Source organism: Phyllobates terribilis, unplaced genomic scaffold, assembly GCF_046119375.1.
Source record: "Phyllobates terribilis strain yellow unplaced genomic scaffold, ASM4611937v1 Scaffold_1__5_contigs__length_1240528914, whole genome shotgun sequence".
Taxonomy (NCBI): Eukaryota; Metazoa; Chordata; class Amphibia; order Anura; family Dendrobatidae; genus Phyllobates; species Phyllobates terribilis.
In genome coordinates this window covers 162,010,633-162,032,422 of record NW_027362761.1, presented here as the reverse complement: position 1 = coordinate 162,032,422, position 21,790 = coordinate 162,010,633, and the positions used below count along the sequence as shown (strand labels likewise).

The window sequence follows — 21,790 nt, the reverse complement described above, 5'->3', positions numbered from 1 at the left end:
CCCTATGTGGCCACCTTTTCGGCAATTGTTAACTGTGGTAGTGGGCGACTGCATCCTGAAAGTACAGCCACCTCCGGTTGCTAGTTGGACTTAAAGTATCCGTGCTAGTTAAGGGGCCGGTCCCCTCTGCGGCTTGATCCTTCCACTATCTTGTAGATTCGGGCATATGCGTGGCCTCCAGCACTGCCCGTACCCCTAGGATCCCTTCTCTTCTTCTCCTGGAGCCTTTCTGCTCTCTCTCCTCTCTTCTCTTCCCAGACTTGGGGCCTGTGAGGCCCGCCTCTGGAGCAGAGCTCATACAGAGCCTCTGCTCCTGTCGCTTCTCCTCCTCTGACTGAACGAACTTACTCACCCAGATCTAAGATGGTGTCTCTATTTTATACCACTTCCTTTCAAGTGCTCCCAGGATCTACTTCCTCCACCCCATCCACTACATGGTTCCCCCTCTCTAGGTGGTTCCCCTCACTCCAGCCAGGGACCAGGGACTGTGCTCTCCCGTAGGAGCAATCTCGCCCTGTCCCCCGGAAATGTGGTGTCGTGAATGCAGGTGTTAGGGTCCTGAGTTGTACTGCTTCCTTACCTGAGAGTGAGGTACCACACCTCTGGATGAGATGCAATACCTCAGTGGCGACCGAACCCTCAGGGGCGCCACACCCCCCCCTGGTAAAACACAGCACGTCCGCGGGCTGCAACAGAGTAAAAGAGAGGGTAAATTAAGACATGCAAAATTTTAGAATGCATTCGCATAGAAGAATACAAACACAACATTTCTTCCCTTTATGGGAGGTTCTTTTTCTTTAACGTTACTGGTTACGTTTTCTCTTTCAAAAATATTATAAAACTTTCTTCACATATATAAGACATTATAAAACTCTTTTCACTTGTATAAACACATCTTTTGCATATAAAACATTTTTCACATTAAACCTTTTGTCAACCGGTCACAGTAATATCTGCAACCAGGTGTCCATTTCCTTTAATAAAGTGCTAACTGGTAAACACGAACATGAGGGACCCATCCAAAACCCTCAACGGAGGCCCTGGGGTGGCTGCAGGGCATAGATGATCCAGGTATTGGACCACGTCTTCGGCCACCTCCAACGGGTTTTTGTTCTGAGGTCATTTGTTGTATACTTATAAAACCAATAGGGGGCACTTTAAGAAGTGCAACTTTTTTACAAAGGAAAGTTTTTCGGGAGATCACCGTCCTCATCCCTATTGTCTTCATACCCACACGGGTAACTGGTTAAACAAACACAAAACACTTATAACGTTTCCTGCACCCTCACGGGTAACTATTTACTGTTTCTGCAGACTCATATTCAATAGCGGGGTTCCCGCCGGGGGAACTCCTCATTCTTGCCAACTGGCTTGGCCGGGTACTGCGGGGGTAGGTCTTTTCCTTCTCTCGCCACCTTGTAGACGTGGAGGGCATACCACCCGCTCTCTCCCTTATGACGGGTGAAAGTGACGTAGTCACCGGGATAGAGGTCCCGTCCGGGATGCCCCTGCTGGAGGTGGGTTTCCAAGTCCCGCCGGTTGACGAAGACATCTCTATCGTTCTGTGGCTCCTGGATGAAGCCCCAGCCGGCGTCCAAATCAAATTTCACAATGATCCCCTCCAGACGGGGACTAGGTGTTGCTGGTTTTTCCTGGTGGACCCGAGTCTTGGCCGCCATATTTCTGGCCTCCATATGCTCCCATCTCACCTGCCGGTCATACCGCTCTTTCTCCATCTGCAGGAGCTCCCTCCTGCAGTACTCTTCCCTCCGGAGGGCCTGGGCCTGCGTCTCCTGCGGGAACCCGATAAGGTCCCCCTCCCGGTTGTCCCACCGGAACTCCTCTCCCTCTGCGCAGGCCATCGGGGGCGCAGGTATGGGAGCCAGGGGGGCTCTCTGCTGGCCTTCATTTCTGGTGGACCAGTCGAGGGCAGAGGTCCCGTATTCCCACTCGGATGTGGGGGTAGGCGGTTCCGGTAAAGGGCCCAGGAGCAGGTTGGCTGAGCTGGCGTCCGGATGGTGCGGGGAGTCCGCCTAGGGATTGCGGAGGTGGTCGGCGGAGCTGGTCAGGTGGTAGGGGGATTCCGCCTGGGGATTGCGGAGCTGGTCGGCGGAGCTGATCAGGTGGTAGGAGGCTGCCGCCTGGGAATTGCGGAGCTGGTCGGCGGTGGAGGCTCTCGGTGCTGTGGTGCATGCTGGACCTGGGGGTAAGTCTGGAGCGTGCACGACCGGGTATGGAGGCGCCACCAGGGGCCCAGGAGCAGGTCAGCGCGGTCTGCGCCCGGGACAGGGAAACTCTTCCTACCTGCTCCCGTGGCCGCTCCTGGGCTGCTCTCTGCCTCCTGGTCCTGGTCTGGCTCTGCCGGGGCTGGGGCGCTGACGGTGGATTCCGGTGCTGGCTGCCATCTGGCGCTTATCTTCTCCAGCACTTCCCTCTTCCAGCTGCCGATGGCGGTTCTCTCGGCCTCTCCTACCCGCCGGCTGAGCTCACGCATCTCCGCCTGGAAGAACTCCGCATCCTCCAGGGTCAGCTTGTAGATCACCTCCGTCAGGGTAGGAGGTGTCTCTTCTAGCTGCAGGCCGCGGACTGGGGTCTCAGGCTCACTTCCCTCCATCTTGCCTGCAGGTGTGTTCTCTCTGGTCTGCTGGAGGCCACATCCTGTCTCCCAGTTTTTGTTTCTCCTCTCCCCTTTCTGGGGCGGTCCCATCGCTGCTTGCTGTCGGTCACACCTGGGGGCGTCTCCCCCACCTTGATGGACACATCTATGTGTATGGCCACAGTTGCAGGGGGCCCATTGCGCTTTTGGCGCCATTCTGGGACCCGGCTCACGAGGGGAGGTTTTGTAGTGTTGTCTTTGATCACGCACATAATGGCACCCGTTCTTCTGGGGTGGGCGCCACATTTAGTACAAAGCACAGTTTTTAGGCGCACGATACCCGGTGATAACGGGTGGGCTCATATCCTGCCGACTACGCCAAAGTTGATGCGCCCCCTGGGCCGTGGGGTACCCGGTGCCGGGCCGCCTTTTTTGGCCAACACGCTTCTTGCGACCCTGTTGGCTATTTGCCATGAAACGCTTGATTGTTCGGTGATCACGCTTCAAAAGTTTGGAAATTTCGAGACTGCTGCATCCCTCTGCAAGACATCTCACAATTTTGGACTTTTCAGAGCCCGTCAAATCTCTCTTCTGACCCATTTTGCCAAAGGAAAAGAAGTTGCCTAATAATTAAGCACACCTTATATATGGTGTTGATGTCATTAGTCAACGCCCCTCCTCATTACAGAGATGTGACGCGTCCCCTGGGCCGTGGGGTACCCGGTGCCGGGCCGGTAGATGCTGGGGGTTGTAGTCACAGTGGTGGTGACCCGGTCCGTGACCCAGGGCGGTCAATCCAAGGGGAACTGTATATGGGTTTTATTAAATAGTCCGACTACGCCACCTGTGGAGTGCGGCTAAAGGGGGCTGCCGCTGCCGACCAGTCCTCTGAAGCTGATGGTTTGGCAGCAAGGGTGGTATAACTCCCCACAGGAAGAGTTAGCTTCAGGGCAGTGCGTGGATGGTGGTGGTTGTGCAGGTTGTGCTGGGCGCTGTAGTGCAGTGAGGGATGGCGCAGCAAGGAACACAGAGACAAGATAGTGCAGTCCCAGGGTCTTTACTCACAGTTGTTGCTTTCCAAGTTATAACTGCAGATCATGACTTCCCACGTCGTGCTGTGCGTACTCAGTGAGGGGCTCAGTCCACTCACAGGTATTTCCAGAGCACTTAACAGGACCCCTTTCTATGTGCCTCCCTCAGCCGTCTTCCTGTGCTGGCTCTCACCCTCCTGTCCTGCGCCTCACAGTCAGTGTCCCAAGCCGGTGGCCTCGGGTCTTGGCGGGCGACCTGCAGTCCCCTGGGCCCTATGTGGCCCCCTTTTCGGCGATTGTTAACTGTGGTAGTGGGCGACTGCACCCTGAAAGTACAGCCACCTCCGGTTGCTAGTTGGACTTAAAGTATCCATGCTAGTTAAGGGGCCGGTCCCCTCTGCGGCTTAATCCTTCCACTATCTTGTAGATTCGGGTGTACGGGTGGCCTCCAGCACTGCCTAGGATCCCTTCTCTTCTTCTCCTGGAGCCTTTCCTGCTCTCTCTCCTCTCTTCTCTTCCCAGACTTGGGCCTCACAGGCTAGGCCCGCCTCTGGAGCAGAGCTCATACAGAGCCTCGGCTCCTGTCGCTTCTCCTCCTGTGACTGAATGAACTTACTCACCCAGATCTAAGATGGTGTCTCTATTTTATACCACTTCCTTTCAAGTGCTCCCAGGATCTACTTCCTCCACCCCATCCACTACATGGTTCCCCCTCTCTAGGTGGTTCCCCCCACTCCAGCCAGGGACCAGGGACTGTGCTCTCCCATAGGAGCAATCTCGCCCTGTCCCCCGGGAAATATGGTGTAGTGAATGCAGGTGTTAGGGTCCTGAGCTGTACTCCTTCCTTACCTGAGAGTGAGGTACCATACCTCTGGATGAGATGCAATACCTCTGTGGCGACCGAACCCTCAGGGGCGCCACAGATGCACATCACCAGACTTACTTAATTGGTAGTTGGCTCTCAAGCCTATGCAGCTTGGAGTAGGTCAACATGTAAAGAGTATCATGTGATCAAAATACTCATTTGCCTAATAATTCTGCATACAGTGTATAAAGCAGGAAAGATATCTTCATCTGTATTTTCGACATAGAGAGAAACAAATGGGAAGAATTGGGTGAAAGGGGTCTGAGACCATCTATGAGAGACCGGCTAGGTGAAGAATGATGATAACATCATCCTACAGTTCATAAGAAGTCCAAGACTGAATTCCTGTCCACACATGAACTGGTCTGATGACTGGAGATCACTTGGCACAGTTGTTCATGATTTACAGTTCCAAACGTAGGGATGTATATGAACTGGAATGAAACATGCTGGTGAGTAAGCATTATATGTGCGAATAAACATGCTGAAGTATTGTAAAAGACCTAAATGTTACTGGAGACAGTAATAGAGTTTGGTTCAGTACTACAGATCTCAAAAATAATTAAAGGGTTTATTTAGGACTATTGTTTTACTATGGGTCTAACAACTAAGAGGCAGGTAGTTGCTAACTACTTGTCTGTTGTGCCTGGTGCAGATCTCTGCAGGAAGAGAGTGGTCACAGACCACTCTTGCCAGTGATTCAGCAGCTTCCATTGGCATCACATCAAAAGAGCAGCAATTTCTCTTCTACTCTGTTGATGGGGCGTGACTGACGACATCATGCTGATTGACAGCAGACTCCCCGCTGCCTAACTGCGGGGAGCCCGTTGTCAAGAAGCATGACATCAGCAGTTATGCCCCATCGACAGAGCAGCTCGGAAGAGGAAAAGCTGCTTCCATTGACACTGAGCAGCTGAATCACCGGCAGGAGCGGTTGGTGACTGCTCTGTGCCTGCAGTGGGTAGAACAGGCAGGTAAATAGATAGCAACTACCTGCCTGTTAGTTTTTAGGCCCATGGTAAAAAAATAATCCTGGATAAACCCTTTTAATGAACAGTTTATGAGAGTTAACCCAACCATTAGCCAAAACTACTGAGTTAGAAGATATTTACATTAAAACTGGTTTTACACACACTGTTAAGGTATTTCACACAGGGTTTTATTTACGGGGATTTTGAAGTAGATCCACTTCAAAATCCACATCAAAGACTATATAAAGCAGTTTTTCTGTTTCCATTGCTCCAACTCCTGCAGCCAGCACTTGGCTAACTAATATTCCCATCTCCACTATGAACTAACAGACTGGAAAAAATCTTTATCAATGATAGATTGTGATGTTGGTGTTGGTTTACATAGCTATAAACTACCTCTTCACATCTTTACATACAAAAAAACAATAAAGTAGTAAGTTAGGGACCTTGTATCAGATGGAGGTATAGCTAAGTGTTGAAGGTTCAGATTCCTTTGTAAGCTGTGGCTGATCTGATGGCACGCTGTTGCTGCTTGATTTGCTGGAGGGGATATTGGACCCAGTCTCTGGACCATCATGGGGCTGCTTGTAACCATAAGATTGTTGCAACTGACTTTTCCTTGTGGTTTGTTCTGCTGACCAAAAGCAACATTTCCTATAAAAAAAACAAAACAATGTAAAGATGTGGTAGCCAAGTAATTACAGTGTATATATGTGCATTAGTATGACAAAATATCAACAGTTTGCACAGCACAGGCATTAATTTGCAACTGCCCAATAGAGCCAAAGACATGTTCAGCGTTCCCTCTAGACAGCACAATATTAAAAAATAAGTATTTGTTGGCATTTAAAGAGGTTGACTGGTCATCTGATAAAATTTTGCAGTCACACTATTGCCGGTTGAAAGCGAGTGGTCACACGACCACAAACATGCAATTTGCATACTTCTGGCCACATTTTGACTAGACATGCTTGGCTTCTCTCAATACAAGTGAACTGAGAGAAGTTGAGAACATTTAGTCTGCACAATACCACATTTATGCAAATTGCATAATTGCGGTCATATGACAGCCCGTTTTTACCGGCAATAAGAGCACACTGCACGCTGTCAGGATTCAGGACTTTTATCAGAAGACATGAAAACGCCTTTAAGTAATATCTTAACACCAAGACATTTAAACACAATACATTAATCCACACAGAAAGACCCTTATATGGGTTGATTCCTGGGTAGTGATGGGCGGACCCGGGAATGTGACCCGTGAACGGGTCCGCGGGCTCGGCCGAACATTAAAAAAAGTTTGGTTCTGGTACCAGAATGGTACCCAAACCCGGACCCCATTTAAGTGAATGGGGGGCCCGAACATCCAGCGTTTCCCATGCTGTCATTTGTGTGACAGCGCATGAAACAACGGCTCTGATCGGTGGTAAGTAAGTTATGTCAGTCAGAGCACTGTGGTTCCCACGCTGTCACACAGATGATAGCGTGAGCCAGATGTTCTGACCGGCAGTCATTGGCTGATAAGAGAACTACTCTCAACAGCATACGCCTGGTCTCGCTGACAGCAGTGAGAGCAGGCGTACGCTTATGAGAGTATTCCCCAACTGTGCAATAAATAAATAAATGAATGAAATGAAAAAATGGCGTGGAGTCCCCTCTTTTCTTAAAAACCAGTGCAGCTAAAGCTGACAGCTGCAGGCTGCAGCCCCCAACTCTCAGCGTTATCTTGGCTGGTTATCAAAAATAGAGGGGTTCCCACGCCGTATTTTTTAATTTAAATAAATAATTAAAAAAACTGTGTGAAGTCACCCCCATTTTTAATAGCCAAATAAGCTAAAGCAGACACCTGGGGGCTGGTATTCTCAGACTGGGAAGAGGCCATGAATATTTGCCCTCCCCAGCCTAAAAATAGCAGCCTGCAGACGCCCCAGAAAAGGTGCATCTATAAAGCCTTGCTATGTGTAGCACTGGCAATCGCATGATCACAGCTTCAAGTCTCTTAAAGGGACTATTTAAGCTAGCAAAAAAAAAAGTTTTAAAAAATATTTAAAAAAAATAAAAAAAACACAAAAGTTCAAATCACCCTACTTTTAATCCATTCAAAATAAAACAATTAAAAACATAAAAAATACACATATTTGGTATCACTGCATTCAGAAATGTCCAATCTTTCAAAATATAAAGTAAATTAATCAGATCGCTAAACGGCGTATCGAGAAAAAAATACGCTAGAATTATGGTTTTCTTGTTGCCGCAACATTGCAATAAAATGCAATAACAGGCGATCAAAACATCGTATATACCCCAATATGCAATCAATAAAATGCTAAATCACGAAAAATGGAGACGTTACGGGTCCTGGAAAATGGCGACTTTTTTTTACCTTACAAGCTTTGGATTTTTTTTTACCACTTACCGTATTTTTCGGACTAAAAGACGCACTTTTTTCCTACAAAATTTTGGAGGAAAGTGGATGGTGCGTCTTATAGTCCGAATATACAGTTGTGGATGGTTGTCCGGCTGTGGATGGTGAGGAAGTGTTGGCAGCGGGTAACAGAGGCAGGAGCCGTCTGCTGCAGCTCACACTGTGCCCGCTTCTAAAGAAAATGAATTTTCACTCCTCCCCACGCCCATAGTCCCTCCCACCTCTATACAATGAAGCCAGCGGTGAGGGGGGACTATGGGCGTGAGGAGGAGTGAATATTCATGCTCTTTAATAGCAGGCACACTGTTAGCCGCAGCCGCGGCTCCTGCAGCTACTCATCGATCTACTGAAGAGCATGAATATTCACTACTCCCGACGCCCATGGTCGTGGAGAACAGTGAATATTCATGCCCTTTAGTAGCGGGCACGCAATTGCTGAGTAGCTGCAGGAGCTGCGGCTCCCACTAACAGTATGCCCGCTATTAAAGAGCATGAATATTTACTCCTCCCCATGCCCATAGTACCGGGCATGGGGAGAAGTGAATCTTTCAGCAACTGACCTGAGCATGTGAGGGCACATGTCTGTGACATTATGCGCAACTCACATGCTGATGTCAGCAGCTGGCAGCAGAACAGGGCGCAGCGCTGGAGCAGAGGGGAGATGAGTATTATTATTTTTATCTTTGCTGCGTGAGGGGGCCATGAATATCAGGATGGGGATGGGGGTTGCCATGAATACCAGGATGAGGATGGGGGAGTGCCATGAATACCAGGATGGGGATTGGGGGTGCCAGGTATACGAGGATGGGGATGGGGGGTGCCATGTACACCAGGATGGGGGGCCATGTATACCAGGATGGGGGGCCATGTATACCAGGATGGGGAGCCATGTTTACAAGGATGGGGAGCATTTATAACAGGATGGAGGGCCATGTATTCCAGGGTGAGGATGAGGGCATGTATACCAGGGTGGGGATAGTTGCCATGTATACCAGGATGGGGATAAGGGCTGCGTATATCAGGATGGGGGGGGGACATATATACTAGGATGGGTCATATTAGTTCAGAATTGGGGCACAGTACCCCTATAACAGTGTCAGTAGCAGACTTCCCCCCTTAACAGTGCATCATGACCACATTTTTTGCTTCAAATTTTTTTACTATTTTCCTCCTCTAAAACCTTGGTGCAACTTATGGTCCGGTGTGTCTTATAGTCCGAAAAATACGGTAAATAAAAAATAACCTAGATATGTTTGGTATTTGCATACTCATACTGACCTGGATAATCATAATGGAAAGTCAGTTTTAGCATTTTGTGAACATGTGAGCCAGTTTCTTTGTAGCGCTTGATGGTTTTTGCAACTGCACTTGGGGACACTTTCAAAGTTTTCCCAATTTTTCGGACTGACTGACCTTCATTTCTTAAAGTAATGATGGCCACTTGTTTTTCTTTACTTAGCTGCTTTTTTCTTGCCATAATACAAATTCTAACAGTCTATTCAGTAGGACTATCAGCTGTGTATCCACCAGACTTCTGCACAACACAACTGATGGTCCCAACCCCATTTGTAAGGCAAGAAATCCCCCTTATTAAACCTGACAGGGCACACCTGTGAAGTGAAAACCATTTCCGGTGACTACCTCTTGAAGCTCATCAAGAGAATGCCAAGAGTGTGCAAAGCAGTCATCAAAGCAAAAGGTGGCTACTTTGAAGAACCTAGAATATAAGACATATTTTCAGTTGTTTCACACTTTTTTGTTAAGTATATAATTCCACATGTGTTAATTCATAGTTTTGATGCCTTCAGTATGAATGTACAATTTTCATAGTCATGAAAATACAGAAAAATCTTTAAATGAGAAGGTGTGTCCAAACTTTTGGTCTGTACTGTATGTACTGCATAATGCAAACATATTATGCAGAAATGATCATATTTATTCGCTGCAAATTGCCTTCAAATAAAATTTCAGGAAATTTGCAGATCCCAGTGAATTTGAGCAATTTGCAATTTGATTCACGTGGATGTCTGAATAAAATGCACAATGCCTTTTCACACATTGTAAAAGGTTGCATCAGCCAGAGAGCAAGCTCACGTGACATAAGGTGCGGCTTCTCTTAATGCCTTGCAGCTATTAGATCATATGGTCTTGTGCAGTCAGCCAGGGGGACCTGTCTTACCATTTTAGGGTTTTACAGCCTAGTGATAGGAGGTCAGAGCCATTACATTACAGGTTGTTATGATCTGCAACAAGTACTAAGGAAAGATAGGGGAAAGCTGTCCCTACAGTAAGACTAAGCTGAATTCCTACGATGTAGCGGGCTGACTGTTCCTAGTGAACAGACCCACCTTAGTCCTCGGCTAGTCAGAACAAAGACCTATAGCATAAGGGGAGGGGTCCCTAAAAGAACTAAGGACTGGGATAAAAATAGGACACCTCCTAAACAGAGAAGTTGTTGCAGAACACAAAAAGACAAATTGACAAAAAGGTACTAGAGGTCCCAGAAGGACCAAGCAAACTGACAGAGAAAGGCACAGAAGCACCTGGCTAGAGAAACAGTCAAACACTGAAGTCCAGCACAGCCAAGAGGGCGGAGCTGGAATATAAAGGCAGATGGTCACGTGACCGCAAAACACAAGATGGAAAAAACAAACAGGAGGGTTCTAACACAGATAGTATAGAAAGACCTACATTAGAGTGTGATAATACTGCATTGTTTCAGATAGAAAACAAAAGTGGTAGTCTCAGTTTGTGAATATTAACCACTTCGCGCCAGAGCCTGTTTTTGCCTTCGTGACCGGGCCAATTTTTTCAATTCTGACCACTGTCACTTTATGAAGTAATTACTCTAGAACGCTTCAACGTATTCCCCTGATTCTGAGATTGTTTTTTCGTGACATATTGTACTTCATGATAGTGGTAAAATTTCTTCGATATAACTTGTGTTTATTTGTGAAAAAATCGGAAATTTGGCGAAAATTTTGAAAATTTTGCAATTTTCAAACTTTGAATTTTCATGCCCTTAAATCAGAGAGATATGTCACACAAAATAGTTAATAAATAACATTTCCCACATGTCTACTTTACATCAGCACAATTTTGGAACCAAAATTTTTTTTTGTTAGGGAGCTATAAGGGTTAAAAGTTGACCAGCGATTTCTCATTTTTCCAACAAAATTTACAAAAACATTTTTTTAGGGACCACATCATATTTGAAGTCACTTTGAGGGGTCTTTATGACAGAAAATACCCAAAAGTGACACCATTCTAAAAACTGCACCCCTCAAGGTGCTCAAAACCACATTCAAGAACTTTATTAACCCTTCAGGTGCTTCACAGGAATTTTTGGAATGTGGAAGAAAAAAATTAACATTTAACTTTTTTCACAAAAATGTTACTTTAGACCCAATTTTTTTTATTTTCACAGGGGTAACATGAAAAAATGGACCCCAAATTTTTTTGTGCAATTTCTCTTGAGTGTGCTGATACCCCATATGTGAGGGAAAACCACTGTTTGGGCGCACGGCAGGGTTCGGAAAGGAAGGAGCGCCATTAGACTTTTTGAATGTAAAATTTGTCTGAATAATTAGCAGACGCTATGTTGCGTTTGGAGAGCTCCTGATGTGCCTAAACAGTGGAAACCCCCCACAAGTGACACCATTTTGGAAACTAGACCCCTTAGGGAACTTATCTAGATGTGTGGTGAGCACCTTGAACCCCAAGGTGCTTCACAGAAGTTTATAATATTGAGCTGTAAAAATAAAATTTTCACATTTTTCCCACAAAACCGTTTTTCATCCCTTAATTTTGCATTATCATAAGGGTAATAGGATAAATTGCACCATGAAATTTGTTATGCAATTTCTCCTGAACACGCTGATACCCCATATGTGGAGGCAAATTACTGTTTGGGCACATGGCAGGGTTTGAAAGGGAAGGAGCGCCATTTGACTTTTTGAATGTAAAATTTGTTTGAATAATTAGCGGACGCCATGTCACATTTGGGGAGCCCCTAATGTGCCTAAACAGTGGTAACCCCCCACAAGTGCCACCATTTTGGAAACTAGACCACTTAGGGAACTTATCTAGATGTGTGGTGAGCACCTTGCACCCCCAGCTGCTTCACAGAAGTTTATAATATTGAGCCGTAAAAATAAAATTTTCACATTTTTCCCATAAAAAATGTTTTCCATTCCCTAATTTTGCATTATCATAAGGGTAACAGGATAAATTGCACCATGAAATTTGTTGTACAATTTCTCCTGAGTACGCCGATACCCCATATGTGGGGGAAAACCACTGCTTTGGTGTACGGCAGGGTTCGGAAGAGAAAGAAGCGCTATGTTGACTGGGATAGGCAGCAGACACCATGTCACATTTGAAGAGTCGCTGACATGCCAAAACAGCAGAAACCCCCACAAGTGACCCCATTTTGTAAACTACACCTCTCAAGGAATTCATCTAGGGAACTAGTGAGCATTTTTTAATTTTTAAATTTATACCATTGGGCAGTGAAAAAAGCATAATTATATTTTTACCACAAAAAAATGTTTTACCCTCAGATTTTACATTTTCACACAGGGCAATGGGTAAAAATGGTGCCGAAATGTGTCACACAATTTCTTCTAAAAGTGTTAATACCCCATATGTGGCTGTATCGTACCACTTAGCCATACGGTGAGATTTGAGGGGGAAGGAGTGCTATTTGACAATTGGAGAACAAATTATTGTAGAATAGGCATTTGGATTTGGGAGCACAAAATTTTCTGAATTTCTTTTGGGGGGCAAGGACCATTTTGCTTTTCCAGAGCCTTTCTGCTACCAGTAACTTGGAAGTCCCTTATATTTTTAACAGATGACGGACCTGAGTGGAGACTAGCTTTTTTTGAGGACTGAGTTGAAGCTTTTATTGGGAACATTTTACGTAACATTTATCCGGCGCTCTAGGCTGAGCACTTACATCGGGGTTTCCATCTAAATTTCCAAGTGATGTAATTCAGATGAAACCCCTGCAGGATCCATTCACTATAATGAGGCAGCAGAGTTACTCTGGACTCCGTCTGGCCTCTGTTTAGTGGTGTCCTTTTTTTCAGAAGTGCACAAAACTGTGGCCAACCGCACTTTTATGCACGCCTAAAACAAATGACACCGTGGGATCCCAGGCTAGACGGCGTCCACAGTGGCCTATATCTGCCTCATTACAGGGAATCTTCCATCATGGGTTCTGGCTGAATCACGTATTTCAGAGATTTTCACGGAAACTCTGGTGTAAGTGCTCAGCGCAGAGCACAGGATAAATGTGAGCAGAGCCTTACTGGGATCTTTGGGAGACATAATAAACAAATCAGTAGCAGGTGAATAATATTTGTTTTATTTATTTTTTATGCCGTTCCTAGTGTGATATAACTGATTAGATTACTTTATTCTTCGGGTCGGTGCGATTACAGAGATACCAGATTTATATCGGGTTTTTATGACTGACAGCTGTCACACACTAAAATACGCTTTTTTTGCAAAATCTAGTTTTTGCATCACCATATTTTGAGAGCTATAATTTTTCCATATTTCGGCCGATAGAGTCATTTGACGGCTTGTTTTTTGCGGGACGAGTTGACATTTTTATTGGAACCATTTTTGGGTACGTGACATTTTTTGATCGCTTTCTATTCCGTTTTTTGGGAGGTAAAGTTAACAAAAACAAACACTTCAGGAATTGTTTTTTGAGGTTTTTTTTATGCCGTTCTGCGTGTGGTAAAAGTGATCAGGCAGCGTTATTCTTCGGGTCAGTACGTTTACAGCGATACTACACTTACTGTATTTTTTTTATGTTTTGGCGCTTTTACACAATAAAACAATTTTATAGAAAAAAAAATATTTTTTTTGCATTGCTTTATTCTGAGCGCTATAACTTTTTTATTTTTCGGCTGATGGAGCTGTATGGTGGCTTTTTTTTGCGGAACAAGATGAAGTTTTCAGTGGTACCATTTTTATTTCTATTCTGCTTTTTGATCGCATTTTTTTCCACTTTTTGTTTGGCGATATGATGAAAAAGCATATTTTTTTGCTCCGTTTTTTATTTATTTTTATTACGGTGTGCACAGAAGGAGTTAATTAGTGTGACAGTTTTATAGCTCGGGTTGTTTCGGACGCGGCGATACCAAATATGTGTACTTTTTTTGGTTTTGTAATAATATACGGATTTATTGGTTTAATATTTTATTTATTTATTTTTATTTATTTTGTGATTTTTTTTTTTAATAGTTTAAAAACTTTTTTTTTACTTTTTTTTACATTTTTACTTAGTCCCTGTATGGGACATTAATTTTTATTTTTCTGATCACTGATCTCATGTAATGTAATAGACATATATTACATTACATGAGATCTTCACTGACTGTTTCAGTCAGTTTCCTGTCTGGCATCAGCTACATACAGGCTGAAGCCAGACAGGAAGGACACCATATATGGCAGAGCTGGAGGCGGTCATGTGACCTCCAGCTGCCATAGCAACCCCAGGTCCTCAAACGAAACGGAGGTCTTCGGAGGTAAGTAAGACGACCCCCTCTCTTCCTGCTGTCTCCTATATGCCGCGATCACTATAGATTGCAGCATATAGAAGACAGCAAAGGGTTAACATCACTGGGACCTGATCTAATCAGGTCCTGATGATGTACCCTGTCAGAGCTAACGCTCTGCACCGGAATCGCAGTGCTTGCAGGACCCTGGGGGTCCTGAGCACTGCGAGACCACCCACCGTTTTTAAACGTCGGCGCTGCACAGAGCCCAGGCAGCGCGGACGTTTATCTACAGTGGGCGGTCGGGAACCGGTTAATATCCAGGTTTAATTGAAAAGGGGGTACTGGACCTGCAGAGTCTGTGTATTTGTGGATTGAATGATCCATGATGTACTGCAATACAGCAATAACAGCATTTTTTCTTCATTCTTGAGACAGTACAAACCACGGGGGAAGTTTAAATAGGTTGGCCGTTACTTTTTTATTGTTTCTATCCTTAGGATAAGCCATCAATATCTAATCGGTGGGGGTGCAACACCTGGTAACCCCAGCCATCAGCTATTACCAATGCTGCTGGAACACAACATTTGAATAGGGGATGGATATGCAGCACCCAGCCATGGCCAGTACAGAAATGCTTTACTCTGGCAGCATCAAAGAACATCTGGCAGGCGCCGATAACAGATGATCGGTGAGAATGCCAGGTGTTTCATCCCCACCGATGAGATACTGAAGGCTTATCTTAGGGATATTTCATCAATAAAATAGAAGTGGCAAACCCCTTAAAGTCCTTATTTTCTTACTGAAGAAAAATACTGAAACCAATGCTTGTCTATGAAAGTGTTCTTCCTGGCTTGTGAGATGGACAAGCCTTAAGTGATATCAGCTTTTTTTGTACAGAGTTGTCATTTTTTTTCTTACATCCTACATTTATTTTTTTATTATCTAGAAAGACCCCAGAGCACAATAAGGAAGATTCATTTTGCATCAAATAACTTTGCTGCAAAACAAATCTCCCTGAAAAATCTGTGTGATTTGCCAAATTTGAATCTTGGCAGGTCTGCTCATGTCTACTAATGACCTAATATTATTTGTATCTAACTTCACTAGAGATAATCTCCCTAATTTACTCTAAAGCTAATCGAAAACTGTCCTGAGCACTAAACCTAATCTATCCATCTTTCCAAAAAAAATGCATAATGCTACTTATTATAAGATACCAAAAATATCTAACATTAAAAAAATAAGCTTTCCTGAAGCTAAATCTTCTTATCTATGCCGGGACACGGTGATCGCTTAAAGGGGTTAGCCATTTTTGCTTCTTAGTGCAGCTTTCCTCACAAACTGACCAGCAACATAAGCAAGGCTCAAGCTGTCATTCTTCTCCTTGTGAATGACTTTCTGGTAGCCAGTCAGTATCCACAATTAGAGCCTTGTCATCCTTATAAACCCCATCATTATCCTTATCTTCTGCTTTCTGTACTCTTCCTGCTCTCCCTCCATTGTGATGTCAGTTATCCTTTTGTGTGCCCAAGAAACATGCGTTCAGTCATCCGTTTGCGTGGAAACTGAACTCCTACATGTCAAAGTTACCCACAAGTGATGCTGAACCACCTATATCGTACTACCTTTTGCGAAAGAATCACCTGTGCTGAGCCTCGAAGATAGCTAGCCACAATAATTTATTGAATAAAGCCATCTGCCATCTCTGCTTTATACTTTGAGGTGGCAGAGATCATGGCTGGCTCCTTGCAACTGACTTGTGCTACAAGCTGGACTCCATCATCAACAGCAGTAGTTATGGCTGTGGATTTTACATATATTTTATGGCCCAATAAGTTGATGTTTCGCATGGCAGTGATGCATTACTGAAAATGGGCTACTTTTTTAGTTTCTTACTTTACTTTTTAACTCCATACCAGGTGACACTTATGAACTTCCTCCACATCCTTCTTAATGGACATTTCCCTGCCCCATCAGTATTAAGCCATAACCTATCAAATGCCACATGGGATGACGCCTAGTCAACTAGAATCGGGCAACCTAGTAAGTGACAATGCCAAAAACATCAAAACTGTCATGCAATTAGGCAAAGTAATAAAAACAAGTCTTTAATCACATAACATTTTTTTTAAAAGTGACCCCCTGAAACAAGGTTGTCAACATTATCAGAAGAGTTTGTGGCCACTTCAACTATGTCGGATTTGCAATGACAGAGTGGTTTTTACTGAACCATCAGCTGATTTGAGAAATTGCAACGTGATGGTATTTAGCACTGTGCCAGTAACATCAGGTTGTGAGGTGATAGGTAATATTATGCAGCAAAGAAACTGGAGCTTGTGTTCCTTTAAATCTACTACCAACTGTAAGTGATTACCCCCGCATATTGCTTATTGAAGCATTTGAAAGGGTGCACAAATTTGTCTCCCGTGACTCAAATTTAAGGTATGTCTTAGCGAAGCGTCTTCCTCGTTTTTATTGAAATGTATTGTTTTGGGGGGGCAGCATCTGGTGTGAATTCCCTAGGTAGGATCTTGCACAGGATTTTGTCACTGCCAGGACTGTGCACAAAATTCGAAAAAAAAAAAGGAAAAACAAAACTCTTCGTCTTTTTTAACTCAAATTTTTGGTACATCTCTGCACCCTCCTCACTTTTAGTGAAATTAATTTTGATGGCAGCATCTGGAGTTACTCTGGTAGGAGTTGGATTGGACCCAATGGACACAATGGGCAAAAATTGTTGTAACTTAGGTAAAAATCTTAGTAATATGTTAATGCAATTTCCTTTAACAATAATCTCTACTTTTGCATAAATAAATATTTTGGGGTTCGGATGAAATTCCTTTGTAGAAACCTGCATAGTATTCGGCCCCTGCCCAGGACTGGGAACAAAAAATGCTCTGGTGGTTTATTTACTTATACTTCCTGTTCACATCTTTGGAGGAACCTCAGACAAAAGAATGAGAGCGCAGCAGCCTAATAGCGACTGCTGATTGGCTACAGGGCTCACATGGCATACAATGTTGAGCAAGCCCCCGGGAGACCTGACGCCGACATTGGTGGAACAGTCCGGGTTTGTGAGATCAATACACAGTGTTTTTATTTTATAAGGTGGACTACTTTACTTTAAAAGGGGTTGTCCAAGTAGTGATCTACTGCCTGGTCTTCAGCTACAATATCACAATTCTTCACCACAGATTCTTCATTCCCCAGTGTCATTTGTTGTCACTAAGTCACATGGATGGAAAGGATGATCACTTGAGTAATAGAACCCTAATTGTATATTTCTCAATGTCTAAACACCATATTACTTATGGAAAGTACAGATCAAAATTGATAGGAAACACTGGCACTGTATCGTTGCGGAGGTCACTCTGCGCAAGAGCTTCCCACACCTAGGAGGGCGCCATCACGAAAATTAAATGATAAAGAAGATAAAGACACCAGACGCAGCAGAGGGGCTTTGGCACAACCGAAGACCCTACACATCGTTCCACCTCACAGTCCTGCCCCGATGCACGAACAGTTTAGAAATCTGAAACTTCTAATGATGATTTAACAAAAAACAGGAGGCAGATTTCTACACTGATGGTATCAATTAAATCAGTATGACAGCACCATTATGCCCATACTTTTAGTTTGACACATGGACAATCCTGATTACAGGTTCTCTTTAACAAAGCAGACCTCAATTTCCCCATAAATAATACATGCCTGCAAGGACAATAGGGATAAAAAACCGTGGTGCTTATGACACTATTGCCCTTTCTAGTATTTGGAGGACAATAGTTTTAGATTTATCATCCAGATTTCATAGCATGAGTATAGTGAGTGGGAAAGTTTTTTAGATAGTTCATCGCTAAAATTGAGAATTTTGTCGCTCTATTTGCCTTTAGGGACAGGCACCTTAATAAATGACTTTTGAGTTGACTAAGTAGTCAGACAGAATGTCTATGAATGCAGGCTTGAAGGAAATTCCCTAATCTGACATGACTTGAAGGCATTGAGTCAACCAACTGTTCTACCTTGCACTACTCTCTTCTAGCTCAAAGCAGTCATGGACCACTCCTGCTGACGATTCTCTTGCTTCCAGTGACAACACATCGACAGAGCAGCATTTTTTCTTCCACTCTGCTCTGTCGACGGGGCATCACTCCTAATGTCATGCTGATCGACAGTCAGCTCGTCGCTGTCTAACTGCGGGGAGCTGAATGACAATCAGCATGATGTCGGTAGTGATGCCCCATTGATTGGACAGGCTGGAAGAGAAAGAGCTGGTCAGTTGACGTGAGGACAAATGAAGCCAGAGAATCATCTCCTGAGCAGGAACACATCTTTGCAGCCCAGAACAAGTTGGTAGAAACTATTTGCCTGTTTTTAGTACTTAGCCCCATAGCCAAAAAACTCAAAAGTCTCTGATAATCCCTTTAATTTCTGCTCACAATGCTGTTTTCTGTGTACAGTTGAGTATCCATTGAATAAATCTCTCAAGGTATATAAAGAACATCTTCATCTGTATGCCATACACTGATATGCAGCGTGTGAAATACGTATTGGACACATCACCTATTTTCTAAGTAAATATATTTCTAAAGGTGTTATTGACATGAAATTCTCATTCTCTCATGTTGCAAAACATACTGATGGCATTGGTTACAGAAGAATTTCTAAACTACTGAAGGTTCCAGTGAGCTTCCTTTTGTCCTTTTCCGGTCCCATTTAGCAACAGGATCCAGGTTGACTCTGTTTCTGTATATATATATATATATATATATATATATATATATATATATATATATACACACAGTTGGAAAGTACTCAGACCCGTTTAAATTTTTCACTCTTTGTTTCATTGCTGCCATTTGGTAAATTCTTTTTTTCTCATTAAAGTACACTCTGGCTGGACAAGTCAAGAATGGTAACAGAGTTGTTCTGAAGCCACTCCTTTGTTATTTTAGCTGTGTGCTTAGAGTCATTGTCTTGTTGGAAGGTGAACCTTCAGCCAAGTCTGAGGTCCAGAGCACTCTGGAAGAGGTTTTCATCCAGGATATCTCTGTACTTGGCCGCATTCATGTTTCCTTCAATTGCAACCAGTCGTCCTGTCCCTGCAGCTGAAAAATACCCCCATAGCATGATGCTGCCACCACCATGTTTCACTGTTGGGATTGTATTAAGCAGGTGATGAGCAGTGCCTGGTTTTCTCCACACATACCTCTTAGAATTATCACCAAAAAGTTTTATCTTCGTCTTATCAGACCAGAGAATCTTATTTCTCATAGTCTGGGAGTCCTTCATGTGTTTTTGAGCAAACTCTATGCGGGCTTTCATATGTCTTGCACTGAGGAGAGGCTTCTATCGGGCCACTCTGCCATAACGGCCCGACTAGTGGAGGGCTGCAGTGATAGTTGACTTTGTGAAACTTTCTCCCATCTCCCTACTGCATCTCTGGAGCTCAGTCACAGTGATCTTGGGGTTCTTCTTTACCTCTCTCACCAAGGCTTTTCTCCCATGATTGCTCAGTTTGGCTGGATGGCCAGGTCTAGGAAGATTTCTGGTGGTTCCAAACTTTTTCCATTTAAGAATTATGGAGACCACTGTGCTCTTAGGAACCTTGAGTAATGCAGAAATTCTTTTGTAACCTTGGCCAGATCTGTGCCTTGCCACAATTCTGTCTTTGAGCTCCTTGGGCAGTTCCTTTGAGCCCATGATTCTCATTTGGTCTGACATGCACTGTGAGCTGTGAGGTCTTATATAGACAGGTGTGTGCCTTTCCAAATCAAGTCCTATCAGTTTAATTAAAGACAGCTGGAATCCAATGAAGGAGTAGAACCATCTCAAGGAGGATCACAAGGAAATGGACAGCATGTGACTGTTATGATCTGCAACATGTACTAAGGAAAGATAGGGGAAAGCTGTCCCTACAGTAAGACTAAGCTGAATCCCTACGATGTAGTGGGCTGCCTGTTCCTAGTGAACAGACCCGCCTTAGTCCTCGGCTAGTCTGAACAAAGACCTATAGAATTAAGGGAGGGGTCCCTAAAAGAACTAAGGACTGGGACAAAAAATGGGACACCTCCTAAACAGAGAAGTTGTTGCAGAACACAAAAAGACAAACTGACAAAAATGAACTAGAGGTCCCAGAGGACCAAGCGAACTTGACAGAGAAAGGCACCGAAGCACCAGGCTTGAGAAACAGTCAAACACTGAAGTCCAGCACAGCCAGAAGGGAGGAGCTGGAATATAAAGGCAGATGGTCACGTGACCACAAAACACAAGATAGAAAAAACAAACAGGAGGGTTCTAACAGTGACTTAAATATGAGTGTCTGAGCAAAGGGTCTGAATACTTATGACCATGTGATATTTCAGTTTTTCTTTTTTAATAAATTTGCAAAAATTTCTACAATTCTGTTTTTTTTTCAGTGAAGATGGGGTGCAGAGTGTACTTTAATGAGAAAAAAATGAACTTTTTAGAATTTACCAAATGGCTGCAATGAAACAAAGAGTGGAAAATTTAAAGGGGTCTGAATACTTTCTGGACCCACTGTATATATGTGTATGTACAGTACAGACCAAAAGTTTGGACACACCTTTTCATTTAAAGATTTTTTTGCATTTTCATGACTATGAAAATTGTACATTCATACTGAAGGCATCAAAACTATGAATGAGCTTCAAGAGGTAGTCACCAGAAATGGTCTTCCAACAATCTTGAAGGAGTTCCCAGAGATGCTTAGCACTTGTTGGCCCTTTTGCCTTCACTCTGCGGTCCAGCTCACCCCAAACCATCTTGATTGGGTTCAGGTCTGGTGACTGTGGAGGCCAGGTCATCTGGCGTAGCACCCCATCACTCTCCACCTTGGTCAAATAGCCCTTACACAGCCTGAAGATGCTGTGGTAGCCATGCTGGTTCAGTATGCCTTCAATTTTGAATAAATCCCCAACAGTGTCACCAGCAAAGCACCCCCACACCATCACACCTCCTCCTCCAAGCTTCACGGTGGGAACCAGGCATGTAGAGTCCATCCGTTCACCTTTTCTGCGTCGCACAAAGACACGGTGGTTGGAACCAAAGATCTCAAATTTGGACTCATTAGACCAAAGCACAGATTTCCACTGGTCTAATGTCCATTCCTTGTGTTCTTTAGCCTAAACAAGTCTCTTCTGCTTGCTGCTTGTCCTTAGCAGTGGTTTCCTAGAAGCTATTTTACCATGAAGGCCTGCTGCACAAAGTCTCCTCTTAACAGTTGTTGAAGAGATGTGTCTGCTGCTAGAACTCTGTGTGGCATTGACCTGGTCTCTAATCTGAGCTGCTGTTAACCTGCGATTTCTGAGGCTGGTGACTCGGATAAACTTATCCTCAGAAGCAGAGGTGACTCTTGGTCTTC

General features: G+C 44.2%; 1 protein-coding gene across 1 annotated transcript in view; it reads right to left on the bottom strand.

Moving 5' to 3' along the window:
- Positions 1 to 21,790, bottom strand: part of GLIS3 (GLIS family zinc finger 3) — a 517,803-nt gene that overhangs the window by 367,005 nt on the left and 129,008 nt on the right. Inside the window, exon 3 of the mRNA XM_073669184.1 lies at positions 5,910 to 6,117. Coding sequence (XP_073525285.1) covers positions 5,910 to 6,117 — 208 coding nt within the window. The remainder of the gene's footprint in view (positions 1 to 5,909; positions 6,118 to 21,790) is intronic.